Source organism: Channa argus, chromosome 10 (assembly GCF_033026475.1).
Source record: "Channa argus isolate prfri chromosome 10, Channa argus male v1.0, whole genome shotgun sequence".
NCBI classification, from domain to species: domain Eukaryota; kingdom Metazoa; phylum Chordata; class Actinopteri; order Anabantiformes; family Channidae; genus Channa; species Channa argus.
Window position 1 is genome coordinate 22836896 of NC_090206.1, and position 18659 is coordinate 22855554.

The window sequence follows — 18659 nt, forward strand, 5'->3', positions numbered from 1 at the left end:
CCAACTAGCTCCCCAAGACATTAGGGTGTAAATATACAATAATGCCTTTAAACTTCTTTCTGATTTCCCTATATTAAAAATTATCTCTTCTTCTGGCTGATAAATGCCTCCAAATGATATCACTTTAAGGAACCTTCAGTTCACATTATGTCATCTTGATGTTAACAACATAGAGGTTGTGATCGTGGTCAATCTGCTTTTTCAGAGCTCCCCTAGATGATATTATATGAAATAAAAATGTAAAACTCGTCCGGGTGATGTTGTCTAGAGGCATTTTTCAGCCAGAAGAAGAGAAATATTTTAAAAAATAGGAAAGTCAAAAATTGGTGAAGTCCTTTAAGTTGTTTAACGAGGGTGCAGATGAGGCACAATTCTAATAGGATTTAATGTTAAAGCAGTAGAAATATATAACAAAATCAATCCTAATTCAAGATAAATTAATGCACAAATGAATTAATATCAATCTTAAATATGAGATACTCACATCCTGCCAGTGATCCTCGTCTTCTTTCATTCTGTTGTACTGGTTGTGCATCATCTCGTGACGCATCTGACTGTGAGGCAGCAAGATGGTTTCTTCCTCGCCACGCATGTCGCTCATACTCATACTTCTAGGGAGGAAAATGAAGAGACCAAAAAAAAAAAAAACTACTTTAACAAGAACTGACAAATGAATCTCTCTAGAACTTCTGTTCCTCTTAAGGGAAACATGTTATTCTGAGTTTATACCAATCCATCATAATTGAAAAGTCAGTCCCTCCAGGAATTTGCAACGCTGCGATCACAGCAATTAATTTAATCAATCTCCTGTGACTTTGCAATTTAATCATCACAAAAACATTGCAACATGCATCACCATATTTTCGAAAAGCTGTTGCAAAATCAGGCGTTTTACGTTGCAACGATCACAAAAATGCCTCTGAAATCCTGGAGGGACTGTAGAGTGATACTCAAATAAATATGCAGATGCCAAATTAAAAATGATTGTTTAAGGACATGGAAAAAAAACAAAAAACAAAACTGTACACCTTCAAGAGTTACCTCATGCTCACCCAAAAGGCAGAGCTAAGATTTTAGATCTAATGAAACTTCATCATTTTTTAAAATCCCCACTTGTTTTCTCCTCCAGTCTAATCAAATAGAATTTCTCCATCCAAAGTAACTTGGCACAGTCTTACCTGCATATTTTATTTCAACATTTGTTTTTAAAAGGAGGTACTTTTGTGTGTTAAGATGCCATTCAAGGGGACATTAAAAAATGGTTTCGGATGTAATGTAAGTAATGGGTGTTCAAGCTTTTAGAAACTTTATACTAACAGGAAACTAAAGTGTATCAAATTAAGAGATGACTGACGTGATGACCCAAGTTTTATCAGTGGGGTTGGTTAAAGGTAAAGGTGTAATATGTGGGCTCCTGTCCTGTAGTGTATGTCAGTTACCCATCCACTCATATCAAAACTTTAAAAACATGCATGGGTCATCCTCGGTCTATCTATCTACAGACGTACTATCCTTTTTGGATTAGCTATTAGCAGCAAAAGAGATAATGACTTTTCAACAATCATCCGTTTCTTAAAGTAAAAGTATATTGAAAACATAAAGAACATTAGAGATCAAGTGTAAAGAGTTTGACAGTGCACTGCCAAAAATATCTACCTTAGCAAGTATTTTGATTTATTATTTAACATTTAAATGAAAGTTCAATTCTGGAAATACAAGTAGGTAAAACATTGCTTAATGGAGAAAAACATTTAACACTAATAACTTTCATTAGGAATTAAAAAAAAATAATTCCTCTTTACATAGAACATTTTAATTTTTTTAAATTCCCCTTTAACCGATTCTATTTTCTCACTTGCATACTGAAAATCAAATTCTAACACTTAACAAACGATTAAATGACTTATTGAGCATGCTTTGCAGTGAAGAGCAGCACCGGGCCAGGCACTTTGGTCCGAGTGGTTAAAACGGCAACTTACTGATCATCTGACATGCTGTGTGGCTGATTGTACAGAAAGCAGAGAGCATGGATGGAGAACACAAATGATCACAAAAAAAAAAATAACGTGACATGAATATTAAAACATGGTAATGGAATATGGGAGTGTCAGTTAGTGGAAAACATATTGTGTTTGCAACAAGCTTATAATGGGTTAGTGATGACTCAATACAGAATATGTACCAGCTAGGGGAGTGTTTTAAACATCATGCTCTGCAGTATTGTTTATATGCACATCTGTATCCGTTTGTTTTTTCCATCTTAAAATATGAACCTCAATTCAAGCACAAGGGGGCAGTCTTATCCAAAACACAGCCAGAGAACAACACAAGGGAGTCTTGCAAGAGCACTGCAAACCAAAACACTACTTATATACAAAAAGATGCATATGGCACTGATCTTACAATGCAGCTGGAACTGAACTACTAAAAAAGCACATGCAGATTTCATTTGACAACATTATCGCGGATGTTGCAGCCAGTCTATGATCATCTCTTGTGAGTTTGGACTCAACCACAAAGGTTTTCAGACAGTATTTTTGGGGAGCTTTCTATGTTATGTTGAAAGTGTGTGACAGAACGTGTGGCCTATAGTTGCTTGCCATAAGAGGAAAATAACTACATTCAGAAAGAACTCACCAAAGGATGGCTCTTTTCCCTGTGGGATGTTTCAGTAAAATCTCTGACAAAGTTCTTGTAGAAGATTTCTGTCCATGACATAATGCGACTCGCATAAAAGCCAGTGTTGTCGCTCATTTTTTGTCATAAAGGGAATGACAATGTTTTTGCAACTGCTTAAGAGTCGTTGTGCCAATTCAAGCAATAAATATGTATATGGAGATTTATTTATTTTTTGTTAAATTAAAATTAAAATTTTATTCAGCATCCCTTAAGAGTTATTCCCTCACAGAGCAAAAGCTGCCAACTAATGTCATGCATAGTTAATTGAAACCAGTCTCAAAAGTTTTTCTTTTCCAAACTCGTTGATAATAGAAAAAAGCAGGGGAATTACTAAGGAATACTGATTTTTTTTCATTGTTTCCTTGCATTGTGTGCACAAAAACAAACTTTTAGTAACACTATCAATTTACATTCATGTTAAAAAATCTCATGCAATCTTTAAGTAGTTACGTCATCCAAAGGGGAACATGGCTGTAACAGGTCGTGGCAACATGCGGAGATGCAGCAGCATATTCAAAAATGATCATGTGAATATTTGACGCCTTTGGTCAATGCTGGACTGTGTAGATGTAGTTCAATGACGCAAAATTTTAGAAAATGTGGTGTAACTGCTGGACGGGGCTCACGTTGCTGGATGATGGCTGTCCAACCAAGAGGTCTCTCCTTGTGTGTCGGCACTTTCACTCTTCACCCTTCCCTTTCGTTGCCCTGTATCAGTAGTTTCTTTTGAAGATGTTGCCATGGCAGCAGGCACAGGGAGAAAGTGCGAGAGACTCGTGGTGGTGACGTATTCAGGAGAGGTCAGTATTTGTCGAGCCTGCTTCTCATCTTTTTCCGCACTTCCGTCTAATGTAACAGCGACCCTCTTCCTCCCACCTGCCTGCTCCTGGTCTGCTGTAGGTGGAGGTTCCACGGTGGTACTGATGGGGCTTGTTGCAACCACTGAGGCTGCCATGGTATTGGCTGCTAGAGTTGTAGGATGGTGGAGGAGTTCCTCTGAGAATGAATGAGCTGGAGTACTGCAGAAAGCAAAGCAAAACTAAAACATACTGCTGCCTGATTATCATCCTATATCATCAAACAGCATTCCTCTGGAGGAGCCTAAATAGAGGTTTCTGAAGACGTAAATCAAAAAATCAAAAAATCAAAAAATACAAAAGGTCACAAAGCCCTTCCGAGCCGACTGGCTGTGAAAACAAATTGGAGCCACAAAGCCAAAGCAAAATTCACTAAATGCTCTGCTGTTTGTCATCCTGTGATGAACAGCTTTGTCCTGGGAGGCTTATTATTGGACAGTAAATTCCCAAACATAGCATGGCAGGGAGGGAGAGACTGGCCAGCTGCCGGCAGTGAAAGGGCTAAGCTTCGGTTCAGTCCTGCTCGTGGTAAGGGAAGGAAGAAGGCCTCATTTCCTTACATCCTGAGGGTGGGCCACATGTTCATATTCCTGTGAAAGTGTTTTTTGTGGGTGGACACATATTTTAGTGTGTATGGCTTTGTATTTGGAGGTGGGTGCACTTTGTTGATCATTTTGAGGGAAGGTCAAGTAAAATATAATTAGAATCTAAAGGGCACTCAATTGTGTTGCAGTGGCCCTCGCATGCTTTATTTAGATTGTTTAAATTTAAAATATACCATTGCAGACATTTTATCTTTTCAGCCGGATATCAGTAATATCCACCCTAAAAGGTTTAATATCACAGTGCCACTCCTACTAAAGGTTAGCAGCTAACACACATGACCACAGACCTGGATGGCAACTCAACTCCTTAAACAAACTGATAAAACAAACATCTTAGCAATGTATTGCTCATAAAAAGGAGGTGACAACTCAACCTTCCTAGATAACTCCAAACACAGATGTTGGTGTGATTCAACCATTTTTGGAGCATCAACTTCGTACAACACTAAAATGCACAAATTCCAGAATTTGTTTCTCAAGAAAAAATGAAAACAGTTACCAAGTAAAACCCATATCAAGGCCTTTTACAGAAGCATTCTCCCTTTTCCTTGCCCATGCAGCTAGAGTAGTCAAATTTTTTCCCTGAAAATGACTTTTCTTAAGACAATAACAATCCAACTTAATGCCATAACATCCAAGCCAGATAATCTTGGATAATGAGGGTGCGACTTGAATAACACAGCATGACTGAATGAAATGTGTGCTTAATTAGGAAATAACACAGGAAGGGACTGGGTTATAAAATAAAAACAGACCTAAACTCACATTTTCTGAAAGGGACATAGCAACCAAACATCAGTCTCATGAAACTCCCAAATCTGCACCTTGTTATCTAACACCGAATGTAAAATGTGTGGCCCTGGGTCAGTCTGCCAGAAAAAGACCATGTAGAAGAACGAAGGATGGCAGTGCCAAAGAGTGCAACCAGTTGATAAAAACAGCAGCTCTGAAAACTACTTTTCTACCAAAGAATAAGTCCTGATGAAAATTGTTCCAAGTGAAGCCTGTGGATTATTCGATCAATGGGAAAATTGTTTCTGGAAATATGGGCTGCTGCGATTTTGAATTCTTATTTTTCAGTGTTTTGAGTGGCACATTAAAACACCACAGAAATTAGGGGTGAAGTAACATCACATGAGACACTATCAGACATCAACCTCTTATCTCTGGAGCCACAAAGGCCTGACATTTTTTCACATATAAAGTAGTACTCGTGTAAACGGTCTTTGAGGACATGCAAAAATGTAATGCTCAAGACTTTTTCATTATAAATGGATTATGCATTATAATTAAAACAGCGCAGTTGAAACCAGAAATTATCATACACTGTTACATAACCTTTTTTTTTTTTTTCACAGTCTCACATTAAATCAGACTAAACTGTTACTGTTTTGGGTCAATCATTTGCTAAATGCAAGAATAATGAGAGAATTTTTTATTACTTTCAAAGTCAGACATTTACATACACTACGCCTTTAAAACATTTGGTAGAGCCCAGATGATGATGTCGTGGCATTGGAAGCTTCTGATAGGTTAATTGACAACATTTGAGGTAATTGGAGGCACAACTGTAGATGTATTTTAAGGCACACCACAAAGACACTGCTTTCTTATGTGAGATCATGGGAAAATCAAAAGAAATCGGGTATCTGGAACAGACATGTGGATCTCCACAAGTCTGGGAACAATTTCCAGATGCCGGAAGGTGCCATGTTCATCGGTTCAAACGTTTATACAAGTATAAACACCATGGTAATGTGATTCCATTACACCGCTCAGGAGGGAGACGGGTTCTGGCTCCCAGAGATGAACGTGCTTCGGTGTGAGAATGTCTGTATCAACCCCAGAACAAAACCCAAACACCTTGTGAAGATGCTGGCTGAAGCTGGTAAGAGAGAGTCATTATCCACAGTGAAACGAGTCCTTACATACTCCAAAAGCAACAAAAAAAGGCAGATTACAGTTTGCAAATGCACACAGGGACAAAGCCCCTAATTTCTTGGAGAGATGTTGTGTTGTCTGATGAAAATAAAATTTTACTGCTTGGCCATAATGACCATTGTTACATTTGGAGAAAAAAGGGAAATGTTTGCAAGCCTGAGAACAGTTTAAGGTCAATAGCACCAAATATTAAGGAAATTCATTTAAACTTTTGCCTCATTATTCTGGCATTTAGCAAATAGAAATAATTTTAGTAATCCTAAATGACCTAAAATAGTAAAGGTTTAGTCTGATTTAATCTGAGACAGCGAGGAAAAAACCTTATGTCTTTTTAAACTGTTTATGTAAACTGGTTTCAACTGTAATTCTATAAGACCCCCTAACATTTGATTTTGTGAACCAATTAATTAAACAAATGTCTATAAAAAGGAAATTGGCGAGATGACTTGGGGTGTATGAAAAATGTGAAATAACCTTTGATCAGAGGTGACAGTCAGGTAAGTTAAAGTCTCCCTGTGGGGCTCTGCAGAAGGACGGGAGAAGTTGCAGGACACAGGCGCACTGCTCCTCCTCACACACACTCTCTGCTCTCCTTCCTCCTTGTCCATTTTACTTTGATTCTCCTTCTGTATCTGTTTCTGGGGTTTAAGGGAGGGGATGGCAGAAGGACTGAGGGACTCTGGAGGTTGGGCATCTATGCTAGGAACATCATTTGGACTGTAACATCACCCATTTACGCACACAATGGACAGGAAAAGAAGACACAATCACATTGAGGAAAAGTCAGCAACAGTGACATGACAATCACAGCATGACAGTCACAAGATGTGGAACACACATAAAGGTTGTGAGGGATAAATTCACAAAAGACAGGTACAAAGAGAAAGCGGGGAATCACCACAGCACACATTGATGGGGTGTGAAGGTAGAAGATGGAAAAGTAAAAAAAAAAGGAAAGCAATCAAATGCAAAATCACTCTTTTGGATGTAACATGATGGATGAATTTCAAAACAGAGGAAAGGACAGATTAGCGTCACACATATGGTTTACAACATAGTGTTCCCTACTTTATATCCAACCACCCACAGCAGTTTTGGAATGTGAACCTACTGAGATAAGACTGAGTAGCCTGCAGATATTTGGCTTATTAAATATCTTTTATCTATTGCTAAATAATGATAAATCCAGTCCACTCATCTGCATTACATGCACATCACCAACAGTGCTTTTACTGCTTAATGCAAATTACGGAATCTACTTAGACAGAACAAATGCTAAACTTCTACAGTGAGGTCCACTGACAATAAAAAGCTAAACAGGATCACATTTGGGATGCCAGCAGCTCAAACCAATAAATGTCAATAAGACATTCAGATGTGCCCCATTTTTGTTTATGCAGCATTCTGCACAGTTTTTCTTGGGTAGTCAGTAACAATAAAAACACACACCTGGCCTACATCAGTCACTCCCATCAATATGTAGTGGATAGGGAAAAATTATCCACAGCTAAAAGTTTTTTTCCCCAGACATCTATCTACCTGTACAGTATACTTGCAAAATACTTAAGCTACACAAAATAATCCCATTAGGATGCTGGTGGGTGCTAAAACGATGAATAAAAACCAGGCTTTTGGTTACTACATTTTAAAAGAGTCAAAGGACATGCCTTTACATCCTGATTTTGTTTTTTTTGCCATTACGCTCCTTCCTCTCCTGTTGAGCACCATGCAGTACCGTGACTGGCTCAGTACTGTTGGTCTAAGTACTCGTTAAATAATAAAAAGTAAGATTGTTTGAGCCTACACAGAGTTTACACTTAAGTTATGTAGGGAAACATGTTTGAGTTCCACATTGTCTTGGAAGATAAATATATAACTTTACCTGTTTAAAGTATTTAAATGTACTGCTGTTGACAGTTGTTGTACAGTAATAAGACTGTACAGTAGTTTTCAGTTTCAAACAGGATAACCCACCAGGTCTGGCCCCGCCCAGCCTTTAAGGACCACCTAGATGCCGGTCCCTCAAAAATGGGAGGGTTGTGGCAGAAAGGGCATCTGCCGTAAAAAACTCACGCCAAATAGACGTGTGGAACAGATTACGCTGTGGTAGCCCCTGAAGGGACAAGCCGAAAGAAGCCGATTGATTATGATTTGATTATGAATCCTCACCTAAGAGGTCTGTCTCCCCCTATAGGTGATGTTGCGGTACTCCAACTCTTTCGTCCTCCCTCTTCGTTATCGTTCTTCTTCCGCAGCGGCATGGGCACATATCCTATCTGGTTGCTTTTGTTGGGTAAGTACTGGTTAAAGGGCATGGCGGTTCGCGGTTCGCTGACAGACGTGCGCCGCGCCAACATGTCATCCTTACGAACGTCCGGCATTTTCCTGTGCGGAGGACCGTCGGACTCTGAGTCACTACCGCGGCCTGTGGAGAGGAGGAGACGGGGAAATTAAGGATTTAATCACCATAAAATATGACATTTAGAAAAGTACATTTTCCAATTCCAGTTTGTGTTGAGAAATTATTTTTACATTGACATTAACAAGTAAAATAGAATAAAATTTCTTAATGCTATAAAGCTCAAGCTACTGGTAAACATTATGCTTCCTTGTGTTCCTGGTGCTATAAGTAATTAACAGATTCATAAAACACTGAAGACAAAACAGGAGTTTACTTATTAGACAGCAAATTCATCACTACATGAATTTTATATTAAAATGTCAGCAGCCCATAGTGTGATTACACAGCAATATCTATACATGGACAAATGTCTATGTAGTATCCCAGAGTGCAAGAAGCACTCAGCTTGTTGAGTCATTGTCAGAGAGAGATGGGAGGAGAATGGGAGGGATAGTAACGGAACAAGCTGAACAGAGAAACTGTTGATTGAGGACTCTCATGGCAAATACCACAGATTTTCTAATCTCTAAAAAATAATATCACTGAACAGAATTTCTCCCCAAGCTGTATATCATAACGGCCTCCAAAAAATTATAGTGCTGTTACAGCGTTATTATAGGCAGTGCATTCCAGCGGCTGAACATAAATCAACTGTAAAGTTGAAGGCCTGTGTTTATGAAACAAAGCAAGTATAAATTCTCACTAAATTTGTGTTATGCAGCTTGCACTGCCTAAAGTCTGGCCTACAGTTCGGAGGATTTTTCTGTTTGGTGCCACTTCTGTCTGTATGTATTAGGTTTTAAATGCTTAGGTGTTGAATGTGCATTGCAACACCTGGCTTCAGTACATTACTGGTGTCTTACATTCCTCTACAAGACATTCTAATGTGATCCTCAGAGCACATACATAAAACGAAACCTAAGATCAAAGTCACGGAGAAGGTTACATTTCCAATTCCACCATATATTGTTAGCATACCTGTCAATTACAACATTTCGCTAATACATTTCCAGATGGAATATCTTCAAGCAACACAAAATTGATACCTGCAACCTTTGCTTTACTCAAGGTTTCCTAAAAATTCCTTTCCAAGATGTTCAGCACATGTGCCACTGGAATTCCCCTCCCTTTGGATACATGTGCACTGAATCTATGACCTATGAATTTATAAGTCAGTGTAAATATGTATGAACCAACACTTGAACCCCTCTTTTGGTTCTGAACAGATACATGTAGATAAACAATGCATTTTTAACTTGTTAAAACGTTTTTTTTAAATAATTTTTACGTTTCCTAAAAGACTGACAGGTCGAAGCCCAAAATTGGCCTTGAGGTATCTACAGTAAATGGTTCCGTTATGACTCCTAACCCATAAATTGACTTAAATTACAAACATGACAGACTCTACTATCCAGTATCAATACTTCAAGTACAACATACATCTTTCTTTGGGGTGATCTCTCCCTGCACATCTGTTACCACTGAAACTTGAGGGGAGCATTTATCAGGGGTCTTTTGCTGTACTGTACTATAGCTCACAGAAACCTATTTATGTCGATAATAATCAACATTCATTCATGCTAAATGAAAAGTAAAAGCCGTGGTGACTAACTGAATATGTTCAATGAAAAGCTGTTAAAAATAATATTCGAGTGATATAAATGATGACACTTTCTAGAATATAACTGAGATATAACACTAACACTAGTCAGGTAAATGGAGTACTATCGTATAAGCTGCAAATGGCAGGATGCCCAGTGAAGTAACTTACAGGAAGCAGTTACTTACACATCCTTAGCCAAATATATCAGTTCATTTTATATAGATCATCCTTGGGGCTGGAAGCATTGGAACTATTTTCTAGTACTAGGTCCAATGGCTGCATATTTGCAAGGATGACAAATTGCAACGGTTACATTCTTCGCTTTGTTTTTTGCAGTAGTCTTTGTACTAGGGTGGATTTTTTTATTATTTCTGTTATTTGAGCATCAACTTCCACAAAAACAACTAGGTTTTTGCATAGTTTGACTGCTGATGACAACAGATTAGGTTTTGGAAATGACAGTTTCCTTCGCACTTCTCTCAAAACAGTCTAACAGGATGCTTGGCCTCTCTCTGTGTTTTTCCACATGCAGTTCAGAGATTAAATGTTGATTACACCTTAAGTGTTGCTGTAAACCCTCACAGACTTTCAAATTTAACAGGTTCAAATTAATACACAGTGTAGCAAAATGCAGTTTCCAATAACAGCATATGGTCAGCTTTGCATTAAAAATAACTCAGCGCCAACAACATGCATTTTTAATGCCATTCCTAACTTCAGCACAATAACGGTTTTCAGCCGCATAGCTGTTCGCTTATATTTATCTTGGTTTTACTTAATATTGTGAGACTTGTTTTGCTACCATGTTGAATGCATAATTTATAAATGATAATCGATGGTTTTAAGTTATAAAAATCCACAAAGCAATAAAGTTTCTGCACATGAAGCCAGGTCTTATGTTTCCTTTTCCAGTAGGTTATAGTATATATGCTTTTTTATTTTTAATCATACCAGTGTATAGATGGGTTTCTGGTTCTGATAATTTGTCTGCACGATAGCTTAAATACATGGACATTTTCACGGTTTCTTTTACATAAGATTCCAGAGACCACATTATTTTCCTATTTAGAGGCAATATATTTGCAAAACATGATACAGCCTGCATTTCCTAAGTGGGCATCACCTTTGACAGAAGTTTCTTATAGCTGAATTGGCTAGTTTAAGCCTACCAACATTGTAACATGGTGTTAACATTTCCTATCAATCGTTAAACTAGCCAGCACTCGTTAAGCTCTTGCCTCAGATGCTAGTGTCATTACACTATGTGCAAGTTTGGTTATTACTATAACAACTTCATATTTAGGACTGTTTTCCCAAAACGAAAATTGGCACTGTGGGTCAGATGTCAAATAAAAAAACAATAAAAGCTACCATGCACACAACCACACCTTCATGTCTCATATCGTGATGCTTCATCTCTTCCCGTCTTTTTAGTGCCGTCACTCATCACATTCCAAAAACTAAGAAAGCCATCAAACAGCAACAGCTCAGGACAACAAGCTCAAGCAGTCAGCACCAATACGTTTGTGTCAATGTCAGTAGGAGATCAAGAAATACTCCCTGAAAGGTGAGGATCCTATTAAATGCTGGAGGTTTTATAACTTACAGAGTTGGCCAGTGCTTCCATAACAATAGATAAATCTAATGTCTCTAATGACTTCCCACAAATTCCACTGTAGGATTTCATTTTGGTGGAGCTTGTCTTAACATCACTCAACTGAAATATGTTTGAAAACCCAAAACAGATGTGACACGATCTGTTACTTTAACTGACCTTTTGCATATTTGTCATATATGCTTGATCCTAGAACTAGTAAGAAACATGTAAAAGTTCATGAGCAACTTTAAAAAAAACTGTACTTTCAATGTATCTCTAGTTATAACAGTAGTAACAATTCATTGTATTTGGACATTTTCTAATAATAGATTAATAACAGAGGAGTTTAATCCCTTCTTTACAGTATATGGACACTATATACTAAATTTGGCTCTAATTAATTCAGCACTTTTACGCTGTATTTTCATGCCTTTCACATGACATATCGCGGTGACTAAACAATGACCATAGAAAAAAACATCCAAAGCATAACTGAGGTCATTCATTTTATTCTTTTAAATAGCATTTGGCTAGACCTGGGTGTTGTCTTGTGAAAACACATGGACAAGAACAGCTTCACTACAGTGGAAATAGAAGAACAATGCAGGTCATTTAGCTTTAAACTATTTAAAGACCACAAATAACCTAAACAAAATGGTATTAAATTACTACCACAAGAAAATTAGCTATAACTAAAATTACACAAAAGCTACTGAAGATAATTAACCTAAGGGTTAATTAACCCTAACCCTAACCCTGCAAACTTTGAATTAAAGGGTGGTCATTTTAGCCACAACCCTACCAGTATATCAAAACTAGTACTGGCAGTGTATGATGTGAATATTAACAAAATGTTGCCCAAAAAAAAAAAAAAAATTTTCTTACCATCGCTGCTGCCACGTGCGACCAAGACGTCTGGCGACGGGGTTAGTTGTGAGCGTGAACCGAAGGAGTCCAGGCTGTCAAACGAGTCCTCACGGCAGTGACGTGGCGGAGAGAGAGAGTCGCTGCGCTCGGAATCCCAGCAGTCGATGTAGCCACTGTCCCGGATGCTGCGTTTAGGACTCTCTGCCTCCTCTGCCTCCTAATCAATGTACAGAGGCATGTAAAAAGCAGGTATACAACAGGAAAGTGAAATGGGATTTTAACCTAGTGCACTGAAAGTAATTAAAAAACTAAGATATTAAGAAGAAATTTCTTCTGCGCCAACAATTCAACAAGTGGGACTTAAAGTCTTCTGGTTCTCACATTCAAGTCCACTAGAAACATACCTCTTTGACACTTTAAAATCACTCTGTCTTCACCTCAGTGACCTCTTTTGTCTGTCTACAGTAGTAGACTATGTAGCTAATGGAAGGTGGGGAAAGGCCTTTCCTGTCTACTTGTTCCTGACCCCCTTGTACTCCATGTTCTCCCAAAATCCTGGATAAAGACTTCAATATGCTTTCAAGTGTGCCAGATTTGCAGCTTTAAAGAACAGCAAAGGGCTGTCATATTGTGAAATATATCCCATGTATTTGTGTGTGTGTGTGTGTGTGTGTGTGTGTCTTAGGGAGTACCGAATAGTAACATTTTTCCCTCCCTTTGGGTCAGTAGAGAGGTCAAACATAGGTCCAGACCTTTGGCACTTAAACCCAGTTTATTAGAGGTCATCACGGGACAAGGCTGGTAAAGGCTGCCTCAAACACAATTCTTCAGTTTAATAATTTAGTAGAAATTGTGTCTTTTGCTCAAAGACCTTTTGTGTGTTTACAAGAAAGAACAGCCTCCCTGCCTCGGTTTTTCCCTGTAGTATAATTTTTCATTTTAAGCCCAACATATCAAAAAATTTGCCTTAACAAACCTTTCGCATCTGTGACAGCAGGGCCTCAAACTCTTTCAGGTCCAGTGTGGGCCCACTGTAGGATGTACAGCTGTTAGCAGCACGACCCAACCAATAGATGGTGATTAAAACCTGAGTATAGAAAAACACAGTCAAGGCATCATGACAAAGGAGGGTGTCATTTTTTGTAAAAAAATAAATAAATAAGGAAATAAATCAAGGAAGGCACAGTACAATTTACAAATTTATACTAATACTATTTAAATTAGTATAGCGAGACGACATATGCGTGCACATGTACAGTGCATCCAGAAACTATTCCCAATGCTTAAACCTCTTCCACATTGTTATGTTACAGCCTTATTTCAAAATGGATTACATTCATTATTTTCCTCAAAGTTCTACAAACAATACCCCAGAGCTGTACCCTTCCCCAGATCTGTGCCTTGATACAATCCAGTCTTGGAGGTCTACAGACAAGTCCTTGGACTTCATGGCTCGCTTTGTGCTCTGAGACGCACTGACTGTAGGACCTTATATAGACAGGTGTATGCCTTTCCAAATCCTTTCCATTTGAGCGAATTTCCCACAGGTGGACTCCGATCAAGTTGTAGAAAGATGTCAAAAATGATCAGTGGAAAAAAGCTGCACAATGTGTCATGGCAAAGGTGGTGAATATTTATGTACGTGTGATTTTTCCTTTTTTTAAATTAGCAAAGACTTTAAACAAATGTCTTTTACGTTGTCATTATGGGGTATTTTTTATTTTTTGTAGATTTTAGAGGAAAATAATGAATTTGGTCCATTTTGGAATAATAACAAAGTGTGGAAAAAGAAACGCTGGGAATGCAAAAATAAGAAAAAATAAACAAATGCTAGAAAACTTAAGTTATCACCAAATTGAGGCCATATAAGCTCATTCATGAAATACTGACAGGGAGGGGACAGTTTACGCTCATACAAAACAACAGCAACACAAGTCATCCACTCATCCAGATTATAATCGTACATTTAAATTCCACACTGCAGTCACAACTCTGCATAATGACACCTTGGACCTGGACATACTGTCTGTTAGACTGTCAAGACAAAACATGTCATTTAAGGTACAATGAGAATTTCTTTGAAGCCCAAGTTACTGTAGCTGTTGCATGATCCAAAAAAAGTACTTGTGAAAATATTAGTAAAACAATTGCTTATTGCAATGTAAAGTTTTGAATGAAAATCACAAAACTCATTCCAGTAAATGCAGCATTTCAGGCCATAATAGACAATATTCAAGTACTCTTCTAAACACATACAATAGTGACTAATATTTGTCTTGTGGATGAATTATAGGAAAATAAAAGTGCGCAAGAAAAACACAAGAAACAATTCTCTACTTTGTTATTTTCCCTTTCCTTCTAAAAACCAACAAAAGCTGGTTTCCTGGCCATTACCTCCAAAGATGTTCCATTCTTAGTTAGGGCATTCTGTATAAACACGACAAGAATGTGTTATTATTCTAACCCTGAAACTGATCACAGGCAGTACCAGCTTGAGCGTTTATATTAGCCAGTACTACCCTTAGCTAGATTAACCTTTAGTCCAGCATTGAATTTTATCTTTTTGTAGCAGTATCCATGTAAAATCAGTACCTAACGTAACTGAGGTTGTGTTTTTGACTCTTGCTTGTAACCCTCCGACTTTAAGTTATGCTAAATATGACTAATAAACTAAATCGACTTTCTGTATTTATTGTTACCCACTCTAAGTCAGCCAAATGGCTAAAATGCTAAGTTGGCCGAGAGATTACACAAAGCTGCACCTTGGCATAATGATCTCAGCACTGTTGGTGCAGTGTTCCATGCTATATTTACTGTGTCCATGTCAACCAGCACTCCACAGGGACTGCTTTGATAAGAAAGCTCAGCATGGCTTAATGTGTTTATTTCAGTCATACTGTGTGTTAACACCCAGCGTCGCTCAAACGCACTGTGTGAGCAAATCAACTAGCCCATTGATTAGAAGAAGAATGTTCTTCCAAACGATACTGTGTAGACTCCTAAACTCAAGTTAATCTTTCATCTCAAAAAGAGTATGGCAGTCTTGGCTTAAGAAAAAAAAAAAAAAAAGTGACCACCAGACCACAGAGCTTAACTATAAAAATGTAAATCCAATTTACATTTCAACATTTGTCTCTATGTAAATTACCAGTGTGATGTCTCATTTGGATACTGCACAGAATTCCACTAATATACAAGTACTGTGCTAAAGCAGTACTGCACCTGCTGTCATTACGGTTCATTATCTGCAACCTTTTGTGCACTGAGGAGCCTCTGTCACCAGAGTAATGAAAACATGCATGACAGTTCTAAATGGAAGTGGGTCAGCACCAGACGTGTTTCAGTTGCTTATTAGTCACTTTATATTGATCCCAACTGCACAAGTGCAGGGAGAAAACATGCACCACTAAACCTACAACAAACACTCATATATAAACTGAAACTTGGACAAAAGCAGCAGGATACAATGGTTCAAAGAGAACATGTCAGTAGGAGTTTGACTGACAAGTCATGCATAGCACCAAACTTGCTTTGAGGCTTCAATTTAATCAGCTGCCTGCTCTGGCAGATGCGGAAAGACCTGTCAAAGAGGTTCCACTAAAAAAATAACAACCAGCTCTTTGTTTTATGTGCAAACATATTTGGGCGATGCATATACAGCAGCATGAATAAACACAAAATGCACCTACAGTACAAAGAGTATGTGTTCTCATTGTACTGTAGGTGCATTTTTGGTTTCTTCATGCTCCTGTGTATGGTTCATGCATGCACACATTTAAGCACGTCAGAATCGAAAGACTGTGGTACATTCTGAATCCATATTAGTCACCACTACATGTATATACACATGCATAACCAGACCCTCATATTCACACCTGCTTCTGCTAAACAACACTCTCCACTCCAGAAGTAAATCACCCGCCTACGGAATACCCTTCTATTATTATCAAATATTAAGTCCGTCTGTTTGCCAAAAAACACCTATATTACCACATCAGCAAATTCCTTTTGGTGCAGCGGATGCTTCACCTCTTAATGTGTGAAGTGCTGCACACACAGCTGCTTTCAAATCCTAGTCCTCAGCCTGAGTCTGCAGGGTTCATCCATAGTATAGTAGCATTTTGAAACAGCAGGTCGTCACTTAAACGCTAGCTGCTTGCAGTTTGTAGGCCATTTGTTCTTGCTATTGCTGCAAATGCTGAATAATGTAACTGACAATCCCTGTATGTAGTCAGTTAAACGAGCTAGCAGCCCAGGCCAGATCTGCAGCATGACACATTAACTTGTATAGTGCACAGCAGCATCAAATACAGAGCTAGAGAGAGAGAGAGGCTAGCACTGCTTTGACTGCAGAGTGGGCAGGGCTAAAAATGTGTGTTCTAGTTCTTAAAGCAGCATCCTTAAGAAGAGAGAATGTTGAAGTACATTTACGCAGACATAGTTTACTTAGCGCTGCACAAGTGAATAATCAAAAGAACAGCAGAGCTCGAAAAGGAAGAATGAACTAGAGCTAGTGAAATATGCAAAAAAATAAAAATAAAACCTACAGAACCAAACTGAGAAGTTATTAAAGATCAATAATCACCAAAAGAAGAGCTAAAGCTGAACTGTGCACATGCGTAGCTTTGAATGGTGAAAACTTTCAAGGGGGTTGGAGAACTTTCTAGAAACACTGAATTTACCCAATGCTGTATAACACAGTGATACAGAATTAGTGCAGGTTGAAGACAAATAACAGAGCTGGAAGAGATGGGATAAGAGCAGCTGAAATAAAAGATAGTGACAATCACAGTGAATACACTGGGCTATAATAATGTTTTTCATCCGAACAGGCATTTAGTGCACAAACAAACCCATTGTAATCCAGAAGTATCACTTACATTCTTGAGTTTTCGGCTGCAGTCACTTGCCCTGGGAGGATAATGACAAAGAGAGAGGGGAAGAGTGAGACACATATTTTTGACCATATTGAATAAAATCTCTTGCATAAAGATACCGGCACACACCTTAATGCTAACTACACTTTAAATATTGATTAAAAACACACCACATGCAAAACTTTAAAAGAAAAAAATTAAAAGAATCAGAACTTGCATATTATTTTTCATAGACATTATGTTCTAAGGTAGGAGACTATAAAATACAAAGATAAAGTAGGGGAATATTTGTGTTAGTGTCTCTATCAACAGCAATGGTGCCTTTTAAGATTTGCTAATTTGCACTAACTTCCATCATGCACAATAACACATCCCTCACATAAAAAGTTAGATGAGAGACATCACAGTGGAGTCCAGAAGGTTTAACTGGCAAGTGATGTTTGGGAGATGCAATGCAGAAACACCACAGCAGTGGCCACTTAGTTCCACGAATGCTACCAAAATGAAAATGCTTGGCCCTTATGGATCACAAATTCAAGCTATAAAAGAAAAGTAGAATGAAGCAATTGAAGCAGAAGTAGCCCCGAACAAGCACTCATGTTGTTGAAATACATACAATGACAACAAAATGGATGAGAAAAATGAATATTCATTACAAAGAACTACAATGTGCAAGATCTGGATTTCTCCATCAGCTCTCTAACTTAATACAATAAAAATACATTTTTGTTTTTTCATAACTTTACCATGAAAGATATGTGCAACCTCAATAAAGGTGAAATATCACACTCACACACACACACACACACACACACCCCTCACCCCATTGCATGTGAAAAACAAAGACAGAGTTGATGGCGAGAGGGACCTGCCAAAGTCTTCCTGTTACAGTCAGTGCACCTGAATGGAGAAGCCTGGTCATCCACATGGCTTAGCTTGGATTATGACCAAAAAAGCTCTAAGTCTGTATTCAGGTTGAGTGGGTTAAATACTCTGCAATAGAACTAAGCAACAGCTCAACACTAGCCTTTCAGGATACACAATTTCGATTCTATTTCAATATATTCTCTAAATTCATACTGTATTGAAAATAAAATAAAAACACAATGGAAGGAAGCAAGTGTGGGAGGCATGTGGAGTTTGCTGGTTCATGCTTTTTTGGTACTAGTTTTAAGGGCACTGGTTACAGTATTTTGCAATAGTGGTCAGATGTATGACATGGTGGTGGTCTG

General features: G+C 38.2%; 1 protein-coding gene across 17 annotated transcripts in view; it reads right to left on the bottom strand.

Moving 5' to 3' along the window:
• Positions 1-18659, bottom strand: part of LOC137133842 (LIM and calponin homology domains-containing protein 1-like) — a 72421-nt gene that overhangs the window by 17797 nt on the left and 35965 nt on the right. For 11 of the 17 annotated variants that reach the window (XM_067517841.1, XM_067517846.1, XM_067517839.1 and 8 more), the window contains 7 exons: positions 17431-17461; positions 13527-13637; positions 12569-12767; positions 8252-8507; positions 6557-6799; positions 3306-3698; positions 485-611 (listed from right to left, as the gene is read on the bottom strand). In XM_067517841.1, the coding sequence (XP_067373942.1) occupies positions 485-611; positions 3306-3698; positions 6557-6799; positions 8252-8507; positions 12569-12767; positions 13527-13637; positions 17431-17461 (1360 nt within the window). Of the gene's footprint in view, positions 1-484; positions 612-3305; positions 3699-6556; positions 6800-8251; positions 8508-12568; positions 12768-13526; positions 13638-16579; positions 16794-17430; positions 17462-18659 lie in introns of those variants that run through there. The other 6 variants (XM_067517854.1, XM_067517852.1, XM_067517838.1 and 3 more) reach the window with 5 other exon arrangements.